Raw genomic sequence first — 18,486 nt, 5'->3', positions numbered from 1 at the left:
TTGACGTGTGTTCTCTCTTTCAGGCTCTGTATCCTCTGGTGACGTGCCTGCTGTGTGTCAGTCAGAAGCTGTTCTTCCTCAATAACTGGCACATCTTCCTCACAAACTGCCTCTCTCACCTGAAGGTACACAGCACAATCACCTAAACCAGTTACCTAACTCCTAGTATACTGGCCTATGAAGGAAAATGCAGACTTCCATGCCAATTTCACATTTAATAGGACACTTAGTTTTATATTTTAAAGCCAGTGGATTCCCTAATGTTTAAAAGTGGGACATGTAATTGAGTATAATTTTCTAAAGACTGTATTATGAAAATAGATGATCTACTATCCTTTAGGCAGTAGTAAGTGCTATGAGCCTCCTTTGAAAAATATTCAAGATGTTTATTACATACCAAGTTGTATCATTTATCACTGTTACTATGACTGAAACCTTACTGCTCTAGCATAATGTTCTTCACCAGGTATGTTGTTAATTGTCATAGTGAGACGTTAGATATCCCCTGCACACCACAACTCCATGAGGTGTTTTTGGTTTAAAGGGTGTGCCTTAACGATCATATTTTCCTCCTCCCCTGTCCGACAACCCCCCGCAAACCAATCACAAACCGATCAAGCCAATCAATCATGCTCCTCTCCTGTACCGTCCTCAAGCTAATTCAGCCGAGATGTGTTGTGTGAATGTCTCCTCTCTCCTCAACTCTGAATTGATTCCATGGTGGACATGAGCTATAATTCCCTTTGCTCTTGTGGTGGTGATTCTATGATGACTCTTTTGTTGAACTTACTCTGATCACAGTCATGTGGTGATTCAGTTGCTTTTGATTCCCTGTGAGAGATTAGATTCCCTTTGATTCCATAGTTTTTAATTAACCCCCTAAGCCTATTTGGTGCTTATGTAAGCTCCCTTGTTTTTGTGGTGGAACCATGATTCTGGTGGAGATTTGTTTGAGTGTGTGATTTAGCTCTTATTGTCCACTGGGCCATTTTAACCCTGTCCTTGTTTTGATGATCAGTTCAAATGCTGGTTTAAATCCATTCAGTTTTGTGCCTTAAGGAGATCAAAACTCAATGGGTTAAAATGATACCTTTGGTACAGTGTATCAGACTAGTACCTGCTCAGATTTCTGAGCCTAGTAGATTGTGTGTTATATTTTTCCTACCTGGTCTCCTTTCACTGTCCCTGTCCTCGCACGATCTACTTACGTTTTACTCGCTTCACCTTGGCCTGCTTTGTGTTTTCTCCCTTACCTGTCAATTTCACTTGCCTTCGATTGCACATCTTTCATTTCTTCACTTTCAAAAAGTATGTTGAAATGTAAACAATTTCATTTGGGCTATATTAGTCTTTATAGAACATTGATGAATTTTTTTATGTGTCAATGTTACTTTTGCATTTCATACTTTGCATCTTACTTCTGTGTCTAATATGAGACTGATTCAAGTGGATCGAAGTCAGTTAGGAGGGAGTTCGTTTATTTTTTTGTTGCCCTTGTCATTTTTGTGTTTCTATTATATTTTGTCGCTCTGTTCTCTTTAACCTGCATGTCTACCTCCCCACATCCTCACACTCAGTGTCTCCTGTCGTTTTCTCACGTTTTCACTCGCTCCAGATGCCGTCTAACAACAGCATCCGAAAGCAGATTGAGACACTGCAGGTGAGTTTGTCTGGTGTCTGTATGGTGGCATGACACCATCCAAGAGGTCATCTGACCTCGTCCTGGAGGTCAGAGAGGATGCAGCTACTAAGCCAGGGGCAACGAGGCTCTGGAGTCTGATAGTCCTCTTAAAGTGGAACTTATTGAGTGAAGATTACAGAGAAAGTAGTGGTTGGACACTTGGCTATTAGCCACACATTTCTTTGAGATGCAATGTTGGCTTGTGCTTTGCTGCTTTGTCTTTACCGGTGGTTTATGGCTTTGCTGTTTTGTGTGTGTGTGTGTGTGTGTGTGTGTGTGTGTGTGTGTGTGTGTGTGTGTGTGTGTGTGTGTTGTAGTAGTGGTTAGAGCATCGCGCTGGTGCATCAAGCGGACACACATTCTCAGATACCTACCTTACTCCTTGAGGGGTTTGAAGCCAGTTACAAGGAATGGGTTGTTGGTAGATCTGAGGACTCGTTCCAAATGGATTTTGTAGTTTATTTTTGGAGACCCATAGAGTACTGCAGCATTTTGTGTGCTGTAATAGTCCCGAGTTACACCCAATTCTCTTATCATTGGTGTTAACATGCTGCTGTGTGTGGCACCCTCGCAGCTCCATGGCCCACTGATGGGTGGGAAGGTTATTGCAGAAAGAATCCTTTGTATGGCTGTCAGCTGTGTTGATATTGGAGCGAATGTTGTGTGCATGGATTTGATGGGCAGCACTGTGTAATTGCACCTTTAGTCACAGATTTTTGGGAATGCTCAGCTGTACAAACATTCCCTGGAGGTTGGAACATCAAAAACTACAGCTAGCATAACATAATCAAAAACTACAGCTAGCATAACATAATCAAAAACTACAGCTAGCATAACATAATCACAAACTACAGCTAGCGTAACATAATCACAAACTACAGCTAGCGTAACATAATCACAAACTACAGCTAGCGTAACATAATCACAAACTACAGCTAGCGTAACATAATCACAAACTACAGCTCGCGTAGCATGCATCACAAACTACAGCTCGCGTAGCATGCATCACAAACTACAGCTCGCGTAGCATGCATCACAAACTACAGCTCGCGTAGCATGCATCACAAACTACAGCTCGCGTAGCATGCATCACAAACTACAGCTCGCGTAGCATGCATCACAAACTACAGCTCGCGTAACATGCATCACAAACGACACTTACAGTTGAAGTGGGAAGTTTACATACACCTTAACCAAATACATTTAAACTCAGTTTAGCACAATTCCTGACATTTAATCCTAGTAAAAATTCCCTGTCTTAGGTCAGTTAGGATCACCACTTTATTTTAAGAATGTGAAATGTCAGAATAATAGTAGAGTGATTTATTTCAGCTTTTATCACATTCCCAGTGGGTCAGAAGTTTACATACACTCAATTAGTATTTGGTAGCATTGCCTTTCAATTGTTTAACTTGGGTCAAATGTTTCGGGTAGCCTTCCACAAGCTTCCCACAATAAGTTGGGTGAATTTTGGCCCATTCCTCCTGACAGACCTGGTGTAACTGGGTCAGGTTTGTAGGCCTCCTTGCTCGCACATGCTTTTTCAGTTCAGCCAACAAACTTTCCATAGGATTGAGGTCAGGGCTTTGTGATGGCCATTCCAATACCTTGACTTTGTTGTCCTTAAGCCGTTTTGCCACAACTTTGGAAGTATGCTTGGGGTCATTGTCCATTTGGAAGACCCATTTGCGACCAAGCTTTAACTTCCTCACTGATGTCTTGAGATGTTGCTTCAATATATTCTCATAATTTTCCTACCTCATGATGCCATCTGTTTTGTGAAGTGCACCAATCCTTCCTGCAGCAAAGCACCCCCACAACATGATGCTGCCACCCCATGCTTCACGGTTGGGATGGTGTTCTTCAGCTTGCAAGCCTCCCCCTTTTTCCTCCAAACATTACAATGGTCATTATGGTCAAACAGTTCTATTTTTGTTTCGTCAGACCAGAGGACATTTCTCCAAAAAGTACGATCTTTGTCCCCATGTGCAGTTGCAAACCGTAGTCTGGCTTTTTTATGGCGGTTTTGGAGCAGTGGCTTCTTCCTTGCTGAACGGCCTTTCAGGTTATGTCGATATAGAACTCGTTTTACTGTGGATATAGATGCTTTTGTACCCGTTTCCTCCAGCATCTTCACAAGGTCCTTTGCTGCTGTTCTGGGATTGATTTGTACTTTTCGCACCAATGTACGTTCATCTCTAGGAGACAGAACGCATCTCCTTCCTGAGCGGTATGACGGCTGCGTGGTCCCATGGTATTTATACTTGCGTACTATTGTTTGTACAGATTAACGTGGTACCTTCAGGCATTTGGAAATTGCTACCAAGGATGAACCAGACTTGTGGAGGTCTAGAATTTTATTCTGAGGTCTTGGCTGATTTCTTTTGATTTTCCCATGATGTCAAGCAAAGAGGCACTGAGTTTGAAGGTAGGCCTTGAAATACATCCACAGGTACACCTCAAATTGACTCAAATGATGTCAATTAGCCTATCAGAAGCTTCTAAAGCCATGACATCATTTTCTGTAATTTTCCAAGCTGTTAAAAGGCACAGTCAACTTAGTGTATCTAAACTTATGGAATTAAACCCACTGGAATTGTGATACAGTGAAATAATCTGTCTAAACAATTCTTGGAAAAATTACTTGTGTCATGCACAAAGTAGATGTCCTAACCGACTTGCCAAAACTATAGTTTGTTGACAAGAAATTTGTGAAGTGGTTGAAAAACGAGTTTTAATGACTCCAACGTAAGTGTATGTAAACTTCCGACTTCAACTGTAGCATAACATGCGTCACAAACTACAGCTAGCATAACATGCTGTACATTTATACATAGGCAGAGTCACTCTGGAACAAATGTATTTTTTGGCAAGCTTAAGTCATTTCAACAATCTCATACATCAGTAGTTTATTTTAGATCTAAAGTAGACTCATCAAATCACAGTTCGGACATCTCAAACATCTCTATAAATGAAACGGGCCGTATAAATTGCATAATTCCGTACAGTAGATCTAAGTGAAAGGTTTGTGTGTCAGATCCCTGCTTATGTGGCATGCCCCACACCAGACTTGAATCTGTCACAGTGAGAAGACAGGTGGGTGAAGAAAGTGTTCTGTCTCTGGCCCTTTAGAACAAAGATCCCAAAATGTCCCGTGTGGCACTGGAGTCACTCTACAGACTGCTGTGGGTCTACATCATCAGGATCAAGTGTGAGAGCAACACCGTCACACAGAGGTCAGTACCAGCCCGGACAGAACAGGCTGTGGGCCCACTCCACACCATCTCTGCATGAACTGACACTGTGAAATGAAAGTCATCCAGACAGCACCTAAATCACCATATAGAACAAAGCAAGTGCCCACATCTCTCCTTTAGCAGAACCAGAATTAGAATTCTATCTACACTCAGAACTGGTCTAGTCTACAGTCTCCTCGGTGAACATCCCAGTTTAACCCTTGAATCTTCTCCTGTTTGCTGCAGCCGGCTGCTTAGCATCGTTTCAGCGCTTTTCCCCAAAGGCTCCCGTAGCGTGGTGCCCCGTGACACGCCCCTCAATATCTTCGTCAAGATCATCCAGTTTATAGCTCAGGTATGTCTTATGAGGCCATGCTGGAGTAGTGATTCCCGTATAATTCCTCTAAACGGCAGGTAGTGGCTTGTGTCTTACCTATGATTAGTGATTATTGGTTTGTTGTGGCTCATTTCACAGGAAAGGCTGGATTTTGCTATGAAGGAGATCATTTATGACCTCCTGTGTGTGGGCAAATCTCACAAGACATTCACCATCAATCCAGAAGTAAGAGATAGCCGAGAGACATTAATGATCCAATCATACGCTCATTGTGATTGCACTCTTCATTCTCTGACCGTCCCTTCCTGCCTCTATCTCGCTCATGCTCTCTTGCTGTCTCTCTTAGAGGATGAATATTGGCCTGAGGGCCTTCCTGGTGATAGCTGACAGTTTGCAGCAGAAAGACGGGGAGCCGCCCATGCCCACCACAGGGGCCATCATGCCCTCAGGAAACACCCTGCGGATCAAGAAGATCTTCCTCGCCACCACCCTCACTGACGAGGAGGCCAAGGTCATCGGTAGGTCACCACCTCTGAGCTCCTTTCCCGTCACAACGGGCTATATCACTCCGATATGACTAGCTTTGTTGCTAACTCCGGCAATTTTACATTGATGTTGATTGTCCTCTCTCCCTGTCAAATTCATTTCTCAAATAAATTAATAAGCTTATGGTAGTGGGTCATTTTAGGGTGAAATGTGTAGTGTGAGCGTAATGTGTGTGTGTGTGTGTGTGTGTGTGTGTGTGTGTGTAGGCATGTCACTGTACTACCCAGCAGTGAGGAAGGCCCTGGACAACATGCTGCGTCACCTGGACAAGGAGGTGGGGCGCTCCATGAGCATGACCAACGTCCAGATGTCCAATAAGGAGCCTGAGGACATGATCACGTAAGTGCCTCTCTGACTTAAAACATATGTGACCCATAACATGAGTGTCCTTTACATGTTTTTTAACTGTGTTGCATTGCAGGGGGGAAAGGAAGCCGAAGATTGATCTATTCCGTACGTGTGTGGCGGCCATCCCCAGGCTGATCCCAGATGGCATGAGCAGACAGGACCTGATCGAGCTGCTGGCCAAGTAACGACCCCACTCCTTCACATGCACCACCTCTGTCTGGGACTAATTGATGAACAAAGCAATGGGGCTTTTATTTTCAGCATCACTAGGAAGGACTTCAAAAGCTGTGTCTTTAAAAAGCTCTGTGATTGTTTGACCCCTGTGTGCTCTCCTCCTCAGGCTGACCATCCACATGGACGAGGAGCTGCGTGGCCTGGCCTTCACCACCCTGCAGGCCCTGATGGTGGACTTCCCAGAGTGGAGGGAGGACGTGCTCTCTGGCTTTGTCTACTTCATTGTGCGTGAGGTCACTGACATTCACCCCACGCTGCTGGACAACGCCATCAAGATGCTGCTGCAGCTCATCAGCCAGTGGAGGCAGGCAGTCCAGACCAGCAACAAGGTGGGTGGAGAGTGGATAGCTATAGCATCTCTTTTTGTCCTGCTATATTTTGGTCTGCTCTGTGTGTTTTTAACTCTGTACAGGGAAGGGTCTGGAACTCCTTGCTCTGTACTGTAGTAGTTGGGTTATTATGTATTTTGACTTGGGTTTGTGTAAGAAAGTAACTCTGTGTGTGTGTGCTCCAGCAGGGCCCTGGCAGCGGGCCGTCTCTGCCCCTGGAACGCTCTCCTCTGTGGGGGGTGCTGCACGTGGTGGAGGGCCTGGCACTGGTGGTGCTGTGCAGCTGCCGCCCTGCCACCCGGAGGCTGGCTGTTAATGTCCTCAAAGAGGTCCGAGCCCTGCACACCGCTCTGGGCATCGCCAAGGTAACTACCAACTCGCTGATAGACTGGGATCTAAAAGTGACAAAAATGAGATGCAGTGTTTCTCAAGTTAGGTGCAAGAGACTCACATTCATGGTTTCTGTCTGTCGCTCTCAGGGAGATGAGGAGTTGGCCATAGATGTGATGGACAGACAAAGTGCCTCTGTGCTGGAGAGCTTCATCCATCTCACAGGAGCTGACCAGGTAAGAATGGCAAAGCTGTTGTTTAATACAGCGCGCACACACCCTGACCCTCCCCTCTCCCCTGCAGACCAACCTGCTATACTGCCCCAGTGGTATCGACCTGCAGACGCTGGCAGACTGGAGCTCATCTCCCATCAGCCACCAATTTGATGTGGTCAGCCCATCGCACATCTGGGTGTTTGCCCACGTGACGCAGGGCCAGGACCCCTGGGTCATCAGCCTGTCCAGCTACCTGCGCCAGGAGCACCTGCCCAAGCACTGCCCCACCGCACTCAACTACGCCTGGATGTTCGCCTACACGCGCCTGCAGCTGCTCTCTCCACAAGTGGATATCAAGTATGTCTCTAGGCCTTTCTCTGTTAATGTGGTGTGTGTGTGTGTGTGTGTGTGTGTGTGTGTGTGTGTGTGTGTGTGTGTGTTACATTTGAGGTCGTTAAAAAGCACTTAGAATGGATGTGGTTGCAGTCTGCTCATTAGAGTGCTGGATGATGTCACCGTTTGGTCTATGGGGATCGTACGGTGAACACCATCACTGGAGCCTCGGCGTGTGATTGTGGGTAACATCATTCTAATAGATCTAGCTCTCAGCTGTTTATGGATATGAGCCCCGTGAAGACGACAGTTGCTGCCGGTCTTTTATAATGTGTGTATGTGGCACACATGGATATTATTTCAGTAACATTCTAATACCACCTGCCTGTTATTGTTTGACCTGTGCCCCTGCAGCAGCCCTATAAATGCTAAGAAGCTGAACAGCCTGAGCAGCAGTGGTGACTCGTACGTGGGCCTGTGGAGGAACTATCTGATCCTCTGTTGTAGCTCCGCCACTTCCTCCCCCAACTCCTCCTCTTCCTCCACCTCTGGCTCCATCCGCTGCTCCCCGCCTGAGACGCTGGCGTCCACGCCAGACAGCGGCTACAGCTACGACTCAAAGGTCAGAGGGCATGACCCCGCAGTGACCAACTATCTCCCAAACATGTAAACGTTTTGCAAAGTTTTACGTCGGTGCTGTCAATGATATTCCTATGCCATGTTTATTTCCTTTAGTTATAGATTTAAAAATGATTTGAGTTGTCATATCGATTTGTGACCTTTGTGTGTATCCAGATTATTGGCACTCCGTCCCCCTCGTCCCTGTTCAAACACGTTGTCCCGATGATGCGCTCTGAGAGCATGGACATCACAGAGTCTCTTGTCCTGGGGTTTGGCAGGACCAGCCCCGTGGCCTTCAGGTGAGGGAGCTGCCCTGTGTCTATGTGGCTGGTAGTCATGTTTTTTGTTGTTTGAGTTGCCTGGTTGAATTTGCAAATTTTGATATTGCCTAGTTTAGGGTTATTTGGTTAGTAGGTACAGTATGTAATGGGTAAGTAAGTGTGTGTGGGCATGTATGAGTGTTTGCCCAGTAGTTTAACTTCTATTGTCTTTCAGAGAGTTGATAGAGGAACTGAACCCCATCATTAAGGAGGCTCTGGAGAGGAGACCTGAGGTGGGTGCAGCTCACTGACCACTCACATCTCAGTCATGTATCTAACATCAAAACACTGTACTACCTACAACACTCACCCTGCTCAGTAGTGACTCTTCTCTGTTGCAGAACATGAAGCGACGCAGGCGTCGTGACATCTTGAGGGTCCAGCTGGTCCGGATCTTTGAGCTGCTGGCTGATGCTGGTGTCATCAGTCAGACGTCAGTGGAAACCAGGCCAGATGCCCTAATAGAGATAGAACTACATATGGTTATAGAGTATAGTATCCTAGTAAAGAATCATGGACCTTCCATCTTTGAATTTACTGACCCCTATCGTGTACCCCCTGTGTGTGCAGGGCAAGTGGAGGTCTGGACGGGGAGAGTCACTCTCTGAACTCAGTACTGTTGGAGTATGTGGATCTGACGAGACAGCTGCTAGAGGCTGAGAACGACAAAGACTCAGACACACTGAAGGACATCCGTTGCCACTTCAGTGCTCTGGTGGCCAACATCATTCAGAACGTCCCAGGTACTACACACAAATACTACAAACTGTACAATTCTGTATATGTGTGTGTTGTCGGTATTTGTTAGACATCTGTGTGTGTGTGTGTGTGTGTGTGTGTGTGTGTGTGTGTGTGTGTGTGTGTGTGTGTGTGTGTGTGTGTGTGTGTGTGTGTGTGTGTGTGTGTGTGTGTGTGTGTGTGTGTGTGTGTGTGTGTGTATTCCCACCAGTGCACCAGAGGAGGACCATCTTCCCTCAGCAGTCTCTAAGACACAGTCTGTTCATGTTGTTCAGCCACTGGGCTGGGCCCTTCAGCATCATGTTCACCCCACTGGACCGGTACAGTGACCGCAACATGCAGATCAACCGACACCAGTACTGTGCTCTCAAGGTACAACCAGCTGTTCACACGCACTCTAAACACTATACACACGTCTGAGTCAGGATGTGGTGAATGTTTGTCTACTGTGGGTGTGTTTACCTTGTAGGCCATGTCTGCAGTGTTGTGCTGTGGTCCAGTGGCTGATAACGTTGGCCTCTCCTCTGACGGTTATCTCTACAAGTGGCTGGACAACATCCTGGACTCTCAGGACAGGAAAGTAAGAGGCCTTATACACTGCAGCCTCACTGCTGCGCTTAAACTATCCCTTTATTACCAGCTACTGTCCTTCATCTGATTTGATTGTAAAACAGTATAAGACTAAAACTTTCCCGGTTTAATTATTTAGTGGTGCGGATGAAGGAAAGGAAATGGCTTGACTCTTGTGGTGCCTCACTGAGTGCAGTGTATATTAAGGGCTTGTGCTGATGGTCCCTGATGGTGTCTTGGTCTTCCCCTGCAGGTGCACCAGTTGGGCTGTGAAGCGGTGATGCTGCTGTTGGAGCTGAACCCAGACCAGAGTAACCTGATGTTCTGGGCTGTGGACCGCTGCTACACTGGCTCACGGCGCGTGGCTTCCGGCTGCTTCAGGGCCATCGCCAACGTCTTTCACAACAGGCACGTCCGGATTTATTTCGCCGATTTTATAGTGCATGTTTGTTTTTCTGTGTGTTAACTGAAATGCTGTAATCCATAATCTTCTAATGTGATTGATATCGTATGGTCTACAGGGATTACCAGTTTGACACTGTGGTGCTACTGAATCTGATCCTGTTCAAGGCGGCTGATTCATCCAGAGATATCTATGAGGTGGCCATGCAGCTGCTGCAGGTTCGTGTGACACATTCCTGGACACCATGTTTATTTACTGCTCTGTGTCAGCTGGTTTTAGTCCAGTATGTACTTAATGGGATTTTTCTCTGTGTGGTGGTTCCCCAGATCTTGGAGCCCAAGCTCTTCCGTTACGCTCATAAACTGGAGATCCAGAGAACAGATGGGATCCTGAGCCCTCCCTCCCCGCTGCCACACCTCTACTCCGTCTCCTACTACCAGCTGTCTGAGGAGCTGGCCAGGACATACCCAGAGCTCACCCTGCCCATCTTCTCAGGTCTGCACCGTTACACATCACACACTGTCACATAGTCATCTGTCTCATTAGGCTAATCTTAAATGCCATCCTGGTTCAAGTAGTCCTCTATAAGGGGAATGGTCTGTCTTTTGAGATTCTGGTCTGTAGCCATATCTTTGGCATTTGGTACAGATTTGACGTGTTATTGATGTGGTGACGGTGCTGTTTTCTACCCCAGAGGTGAGCCAGCGTATCCAGACAGCACACCCTGGTGGTCGCCAGGTGATGCTGCACTACCTCCTGCCCTGGATGAACAACGTGGAGCTGGTGGACTTAAAGCCATCGCCACGGCGACATGACGAGACCCCCATCTGTGAGGATGAGGAGGACGCCCACGAGCGTGATATGATGGTCAACAGCCGCCGTTGGCTCCGAGGGGAGGGCTGGGGCTCCCCGCACGCCACCACCATGGTGCTCAACAACCTCATGTACATGACTGCCAAGGTACGACCGCAACCTACCACACACATGACATTTACTCTGTTGCTGATAAATGGTAGAGTTTCAACTGTATTGCTCTTGTGTATGCAGTACGGGGATGAGTTTGCGTGGTCAGAGATAGAGAACGTGTGGACCACCCTGGCAGACAGCTGGCCAAAGAACCTGAAGATCATCCTGCATTTCCTCATCAGCATGTCAGGGGTCAACAGTGAGCCCAGCTTCCTGCCCTATGTAAGTCCAGTTTACACACACTATCCTCTCTCCCTCATCACACACCTCGCATATCCAATAATTATTCAGTCACCTGAAATGTTTGTTAAAACGTGTGTGTGTGTGTGTCCTCAGGTGAAGCGGGTGGTGGTGTACCTGGGCAGGGATAAGACTATGCAGCTGCTGGAGGAGCTGATGTGTGAGCTGGACCTGACAGACCCAGTGAGCTCTGCTGTCACTCACATGGACAACCCTCCCTACTACCGCATCACCTCCAGCTACAAGATCCCCTCCGTCACCTCAGCAGGTATATATCACACTGTCCACTGTCTTCGAAACATGTACCTCCTCTTTTTTATAGCCTACTGTCCTGTGATACAAAACACAGATGCTTGATGTTTCTAGGGTACTTATTCCCCTATCTACTTCCTCATGGACTTGTGGATTGTATGTATGATGTCATAACATTGTCATGTTCTTCCTAAACCTTGTTGCCATAGTTCCTAGATGCCTTTCCCCATCTCTGTCCACAGGAACCACCTCCAGCAGTAACACCATGGTGCCAGGACCCGAAGCGCACCATGACAGCAGCAAGAACAAAGACCCCAACATGGACGACAGGTATGAGATCACACACAGATACAGACCGACCGACCTGTGAGACTACAGCTGTCTCTCTCTGTTGTCTGCAGTTCCACCCATCTGGACATCTACAGTGGTCTGAACAGCAACCTGAACCGTCAGCACCACCGACTGGAGTCTCGCTACAGCAGCAGCTCTGGAGGATCCTATGAGGAGGAGAAGGGTAAGAGACCCTCTACCCAGCCATACTACTCTACTTTCTGCTTTATACTTACACACATCTGTGTTGCCACAGGTGTGATAATGCCCTGTTTCCTCCAGGTGACTCCATGCCGCTGTATGCTAACTGGCGTCTGAAGGTGATGGACCACAACCGTCCCGAGCCCCTCCCCTTTCCTCCGACAGGGGGCTGCTGGTCCCCTCTGGTGGACTACCTGCCAGAGACCAACACCCCTGGAGTACCCATTCACAGGTAACCCCTACCCCCTCCACTTGACCTGTCTGTATGACCTCTTCCCTGACCCAGCTGACTCTCTGGTGTGGTGTATCTCAGGTGTAACATAGCTGTCATCCTACTGACTGACCTCATAGTGGACCATGGGGTCAAAGTGGAGTGGAGCGCCTACCTTCACCTCCTGCTGCACTCCATCTTCATAGGTAACTAACCTCTTTACAGCTGGCTGATTACAACTTGAGTGATGTATACTTGTCCTTAGACACTTAATTTGCAGGCAAAACAAACTCTTCATTTGCCAGTGTTAATGTTTATGGAATAGGTTTTTCATATCAGTCCTTTGTTTCTCCTACCAGGGTTTGACCACCAGCACCCTGAGGTCTACGAGCACTGCAAACGCCTCCTGCTTCACCTGCTGGTCGTTCAGGGAACTAACAGCAGCGTTCAATCCCTGGCCTCTGTGCTGCTGCGCAACCGAGAGTACAACGACCCCAAGGTGCTGACGGTGAAGCCACCGCCCCACGGCTTCAACCTCACAGGTCAGTAGCGCCCTGCAACGATCTGAGTAGCTTAACTAAAGGGCAGAAATATCCCTTTGCCTAATTCTGTATTGCCCAATAAGATCAGGAGGGGGCAGCAGAGATCCATGTCCTCATTTGCTCTCCTGTCTTCACAGATCACTATGTGAAATCTCATAGACTTGTGTTTATTTCAAGTTTATAGCGATTCGTCAGCCATGAATCGCTGTTCTCATGTGCTTGTGTGTGTGTTATTCATGCAGGAATGTGCGACGTTGTGCCAGACTATCAGCCGTCTCCTATGACCGACTCAGGCCTGAGCTCCAGCTCCACTTCGTCCAGCATCAGCTTGGGTACAGGAGGAACCCCCCTGCCTCACCTCACACCCACCCTAATTAACGAGGTGGACGTCATCGCCGAGCAGGATGAGAAGGTCAAGGCCCTCATTGAGTTTGTCACCTCCAGGTGAGTACCCGAGACTGCATGTACTTGGAAATTGATGTATTCTGTTTATACTGTATGTGGAAGTCTGTGTCATAGCTGTATATATCAGTTATTTGTTTCGTGTGATGTACCCTCATGACTAACTTCATCTAATCCATGTATCTGGTCTCACGCTTGCAGCCATGTCTGAAAGGATGGGGTATTTCTCGAATTGCATGTGTTTGCGTGTGCCAATACAATTTATTTTTACAATTTGGGATGAGAATATCAGAGTTGGATGTGTTGTATGATGATAGGTCTGACTTCCCTAGTTTCCTGTCCTGATTCTGTCTTGTCCTGCAGGAAGCGGGGGCCCCTGTGGAACCATGAGGACGTGTCGCCCAAGAACCCCAACATAAAGAGTGCTGACCAGCTGTGTGTGTTCCTCAGACATGTAGTGACAGTCTTCAAACAGTCCCAGTCAGGTCAGTGTGTTTTTTAATGCTGTTCCTTATCTTCTTCTACTGTATGGTCTTTCAACGACTGACTGTCCTGTCCACATTTGTTAGCACTCCACAAAAATATATTTCTATTCACCATTGTTGATTAGCATGAAATATCTCTGTTCTTATGTGTCTGTAACATCTCTGCATTTTGATATTAAATATATCTGTGTGTGTTTGTTAATCAGGTTTCCAGCTGGAGCAGTTGCTCAGTGAGGTAGCGTTGCAGACTGCTCTGTCGTGCTCGTCTCGTCACTATGCTGGGCGCTCCTTCCAGATCTTCAGGGCTCTCAAACAACCCCTCACAGCCGCCACGCTCTCTGATGTCCTCTCACGTCTTGTAGAGACAGTGGGCGACCCTGGAGAGGAGGCGCAGGTGAGCTATACCCCCACCTGTATCAAGATAACCACCTTTAAATATGTCCTTTGGGCTGTCTGCTCTATTACTTTTATCACTAACTTCTGATCTCAGATCAGAGTGTCGCAGTTTGAACAGGCACTATGCTCCAGAGGGATCAGCCACTCTGACCTGGGATCAGTGTGGATCAGCAGCTCCGTTACGAAGCAGCAACCACTGGGTACTGCAGTATCAGGGGTCCATCTGTCTGGGTGGTTGACCTCTGCTCCTCTGTCTCAGGGCTTTGTTATCGAGCTGCTGTTGACTCTGGAGTCGGGGATTGACACTCTCGCTGACACCGTAAAGAATTATGACCTCCTCACTGCCTTGGCAAAGTAAGCACTGACCAATTCAATATCTGATATATCCATGCCCTTCTTCGACGCTTTCTCTCAGTAAACACAATCGTGCATTCACACTTTCTCAACACACACATCTTTGAGACTGTCTAAAACCCAGTACTAGTGAAATACTCAGATTGTAATTTCTTATTCTGCAGGGCTTCTGCCCACGAGCACCTGCTGGGGGCTAAGTTTGCAGCCAATAGGAAGAGCACGGGTCAGCTGAACCTGAGTAGCGGGGGTCTGTTCCACCACGGTCACTACCCCCACGGCCACGCCCGCAGCAACTCCCTCCGCGCCAGCCTCATGGGCGAACGCAAGGGTGACCGTCGCCGCAGCAACACCCTAGATATCGCCGATCGGCTGGGTGGCAGCCATGGCAACCTAGCCCGAACGCAGAGCTTGTCATCATTGCGGGAGGGTGGAGGAGGGGGTCCTGGGGGGGAGGCCATCCCTCCTGTGGACCCCACCAACCTGATGGCCACGGTGTTCTGGATAGCAGCCTCCCTCCTGGAGTCGGACTATGAGTTTGAGTACCTGCTGGCCCTGCGGCTGCTCAACAAGCTACTGGGCCAGCTGCCCCTGGAGAACACAGACAGCAGGGAGAGGCTGGAAACAGTGCAGGCCAAGCTGAAATGGTACAGCTTCCCTGGTCTGCTGCAGCTCTTCCTCAAGGGCTTCACCTCAGCCTCCACCCAGGAGCTCACCATCCACCTGCTCAACAAGCTCATCAGTGTCTCCCGCCACACACTGGTCGACCCCTCCCAGGTGGCAGGTAAGAGAGCAGGTATTGACCTTATTGCTTTTTATCTAGCACAAGTTCCTGGCTTCATGCTTGGTAAATGCTGCTAATACCCCCTAGGACTTGCTGGGGCTTGCTTATGGGTCTAGACCTGTTTCTCTTCCTGTGTTAGCTCAGGAGATCGAGATTCACTTGATCCTGATGTCGTCTGTTGCCGTCTCCTTGTAGGTTTTCCTCTAAACATCCTGTGCCTGCTGCCTCACCTCATCCAGCACTTTGACAGCCCCACTCCGTTCTGCAAGGAGACGGCTGATAAGATAGCCAAGGTGTGTGCCGAGGAGAAGTCAGCCACCCTGTCTAACCTGGCCCACATGATGAGCCTGTACAGCACACACAGCTACTCCAGAGACTGCACCAACTGGATCAACGTGGTGTGTCGTTACCTACATGACGCCTTTGCTGAGATCACCTTCAATCTGGTCACATACCTGGCCGAGGTAAGCACTCGCAACACCAGCCTTAATAGAAGTAATGAGGAGAGTCAAAGCTGCCAACTTATTTGCATAGTCAGTCTAGAGCCTCTGGTTAATTTACATTTACAGTAGCTTGTTTTTGTTATTATGACAGGTCAGCAGTGTTAGTTACTGATCAGCTGGTAAGCAGATGTCCAACGTCCAACCCATGATGGCAGTTGAGAGCCTATTCCTAACCCTTCCCCTCTCACCCTCAGTTGCTGGAGAAGGGCCTACCCAGCATGCAGCAGTCCCTGCTACAGATCATCTACAGCCTGCTGAGTCACATTGACCTGTCTGCTGCGCCCGTTAAACAGTTCAACCTGGAGATCATGAAGATCATCAGCAAATATGTCCAGGTGAGACCTGGTTTCTCTTTTTACAATTCAGCTCAGCACTCTGACGCTCTTAAGGCCTCTCATCTCTAAAAGGATTGAGAGAGAAAATAATAAATGGGGATTGGCCAATACAGAAATAAAGCTGTCTGACACCGTATGGTTGTCACGTGGCTCATTCATTTCAGCAGATGGAGCCTTTGGTGTGAATGTGTGAGGGAGAAAGCCAGAATGACTCCCTCTACAGAGTGATGCACTTAAAGAATAGTATATTAAAGCGGGTCATGGATCTAAGACCATTTGGACGCAGCCAGCCAGCCACAGTTATTTATGGAGGAGCCTTTTACGAGCTCTCTCCAAGTAGATTATTTCTTTAGTGTGTGTGTGTTTGAATAAAGACTTTTCAGTTTTTTCAAGGTTGCTTGTAAGGGATGGCCACCTGGTCCGAGTAGGATCACTGACTAGACAATGTGTTCCTTCACATCTGTGGATAGGCTTAGAATCGGATAGTTTAAGGTGAAAGATAATACATTTCTTAAGGTAGGAAACAACACCTCCACTTCGCTGATCCTCAACACAGAGCCCCCACAAGGGTGCATGCTCAGCCCCTTCCTGTACTCCCTGTTCACCCATGACTGCGTGGCCACGCCCGCCTCCAACTCAATCATCAAGTATGCAAACGACACAACAGTCATAGGCCAGATCACCAACAACAACGAGACAGCCTACAATGAGGTGGTGAGGTCCCTGGGAGAGTGGTGCCAGGAAATAACCTCTCACTCAACATCAACAAAACAAAGGAGCTGATCGTGGACTTCAGGAAACAGCAGAGGGAGCACCCCCCTATCCACATCGAAGGGACAGTAGTGGAGAAAGTGGAATGCTTCAAGTTCCTCGGCGTACACGTCACTGATGATCTGAAATGGTCCACCCACACAGACAGTGTGGTGAAGAAGGCGCAACAGCGCCAGGAGACTGAAGAAATTTGGCTTGTCACCTAAAACCCTCATAAACTTTCACAGATGCACAATTGAGAGCATCCTGTTGGGCTGTATCACCGCCTGGTATGGCAACTGCACTGCCCAAAACCGCAGGGCTCTCCAGAGGGTGGTGCGGTCTGCCCGGGGGCAAACTACCTGCCCTCCAGGACACCTACAGCACCCGATGTCACAGGAAGGACAAAAATATCATCAAGGACATCAACCACCCGAGCCACGGCCTGTTCACCCCGCTATCCTCCAGAAGGCAAGGTCAGTACAGGTGCATCAAAGCTGGGACCGAGAAACTGAAAAACAGCTTCTAACTCAAGGCCATCAGACTGTTAAAAAGCCATCACTAGCCGGCTTCCACCCGGTTACTTAACCCTGCACCTTAGAGGCTGCTGCCCTATATACGTAGACATGGAATCACTGGCCACTTTAATAATGGAACACTAGTCACTTTAATGTTTTAAATAATGTTTACATATTGCTTTACTCATCTCATATGTATATACTGTATTCTCCTCTGTATTTTAGTCAATGCCACTCCGACATTGTTCTATCTAATATTTATATATTTCTTAATTCCATTCTTTTACTTTTAGATGTGTATGTATTGTTAGATACTACTGCACTGTTGGAGCCAGGAACACAAGCATTTCGCTACACCCGCAATAACATCTGCTGAATATGTCTGTGACCAATCAAATTTTATTTAACCTTCCCTAGAACGGAGGTGTGCTTTTACCCATTTTTAAAAACATGAAATCCTGTCTTATTGACAATTTAACCAACGCCACCTCTGTGTTTGGATCCTGTGTGTTCCCCAGAGCCCGTACTGGAAAGAGGCCCAGAACATCCTGAAGCTGGTGGTGTCTCGGTCGGCCAGCCTGGTGGTGCCAGACGAGGTGCAGCGCTCCTACAGCTCCGAGTCCTCTGGATCCCCAGAGATCGCCTTCACTCGCATCTTCATCAACTCCTCTAAGGAGCTACCCGGCAAGACGCTGGACTTCCACTTCGACATCTCAGAGGTGAAGTCTTGCCTGCTCAATGTGTTTATAAACTGTAGTGCTTTGTTTTATGTTGTAACATGTCTTTGTATGAAACTTTGTGCTGCTAGTTTGGCCAGGTCTCCCTTGTAAAATGTTTTTATTTCAACGAAACTAACATGGTAAAATACGTTAAATACAATTTTTAAAAGCTCTGTCCCGACCTCTGTCCTCTTGTCATCTTTTCGTCATTCTCCAATTCTTTTTTTAAATTCTATTTTTCACTCTTTCCATTTTTCTTT

At 47.5% G+C, this 18,486-nt stretch overlaps 1 protein-coding gene across 21 annotated transcripts in view; it reads left to right on the top strand.

Annotated features, from left to right (window-relative positions):
- LOC106560257 (protein furry homolog-like) overlaps positions 1-18,486 on the top strand; it is an 89,893-nt gene that overhangs the window by 48,219 nt on the left and 23,188 nt on the right. For 14 of the 21 annotated variants that reach the window (XR_014379020.1, XM_082956934.1, XM_082956935.1 and 11 more), the window contains 38 exons: positions 24-125; positions 1,616-1,660; positions 4,814-4,917; positions 5,164-5,272; positions 5,393-5,479; positions 5,601-5,772; positions 6,007-6,139; positions 6,222-6,329; positions 6,489-6,711; positions 6,897-7,076; positions 7,191-7,277; positions 7,345-7,613; positions 8,004-8,211; positions 8,385-8,509; positions 8,706-8,763; positions 8,872-8,963; positions 9,101-9,273; positions 9,480-9,640; positions 9,738-9,848; positions 10,092-10,246; positions 10,360-10,459; positions 10,568-10,736; positions 10,936-11,201; positions 11,289-11,429; positions 11,544-11,715; positions 11,942-12,029; positions 12,101-12,213; positions 12,312-12,462; positions 12,544-12,647; positions 12,801-12,983; positions 13,226-13,427; positions 13,749-13,870; positions 14,077-14,264; positions 14,526-14,620; positions 14,785-15,413; positions 15,597-15,865; positions 16,099-16,239; positions 18,026-18,226. Coding sequence is in view for 20 of the 21 variants with exons in the window: in XM_082956934.1 (XP_082813060.1) it covers positions 24-125; positions 1,616-1,660; positions 4,814-4,917; positions 5,164-5,272; positions 5,393-5,479; positions 5,601-5,772; positions 6,007-6,139; positions 6,222-6,329; positions 6,489-6,711; positions 6,897-7,076; positions 7,191-7,277; positions 7,345-7,613; positions 8,004-8,211; positions 8,385-8,509; positions 8,706-8,763; positions 8,872-8,963; positions 9,101-9,273; positions 9,480-9,640; positions 9,738-9,848; positions 10,092-10,246; positions 10,360-10,459; positions 10,568-10,736; positions 10,936-11,201; positions 11,289-11,429; positions 11,544-11,715; positions 11,942-12,029; positions 12,101-12,213; positions 12,312-12,462; positions 12,544-12,647; positions 12,801-12,983; positions 13,226-13,427; positions 13,749-13,870; positions 14,077-14,264; positions 14,526-14,620; positions 14,785-15,413; positions 15,597-15,865; positions 16,099-16,239; positions 18,026-18,226 (6,036 nt within the window). In the remaining variant the exon portion in view is untranslated. The remainder of the gene's footprint in view (positions 1-23; positions 126-1,615; positions 1,661-4,813; positions 4,918-5,163; positions 5,273-5,392; positions 5,480-5,600; positions 5,773-6,006; positions 6,140-6,221; positions 6,330-6,488; positions 6,712-6,896; positions 7,077-7,190; positions 7,278-7,344; positions 7,614-8,003; positions 8,212-8,384; positions 8,510-8,705; positions 8,764-8,871; positions 8,964-9,100; positions 9,274-9,479; positions 9,641-9,737; positions 9,849-10,091; positions 10,247-10,359; positions 10,460-10,567; positions 10,737-10,935; positions 11,202-11,288; positions 11,430-11,543; positions 11,716-11,941; positions 12,030-12,100; positions 12,214-12,311; positions 12,463-12,543; positions 12,648-12,800; positions 12,984-13,225; positions 13,428-13,748; positions 13,871-14,076; positions 14,265-14,525; positions 14,621-14,784; positions 15,414-15,596; positions 15,866-16,098; positions 16,240-18,025; positions 18,227-18,486) is intronic. The other 7 variants (XM_082956926.1, XM_082956933.1, XM_082956929.1 and 4 more) reach the window with 4 other exon arrangements.

This window comes from Salmo salar, chromosome 10 (genome assembly GCF_965601325.2).
Source record: "Salmo salar chromosome 10, fSalSal1, whole genome shotgun sequence".
NCBI classification, from domain to species: Eukaryota; Metazoa; Chordata; class Actinopteri; order Salmoniformes; family Salmonidae; genus Salmo; species Salmo salar.
Note: the sequence above shows the minus strand (reverse complement) of the source record. Positions and strands in the feature narration are given on the sequence as shown.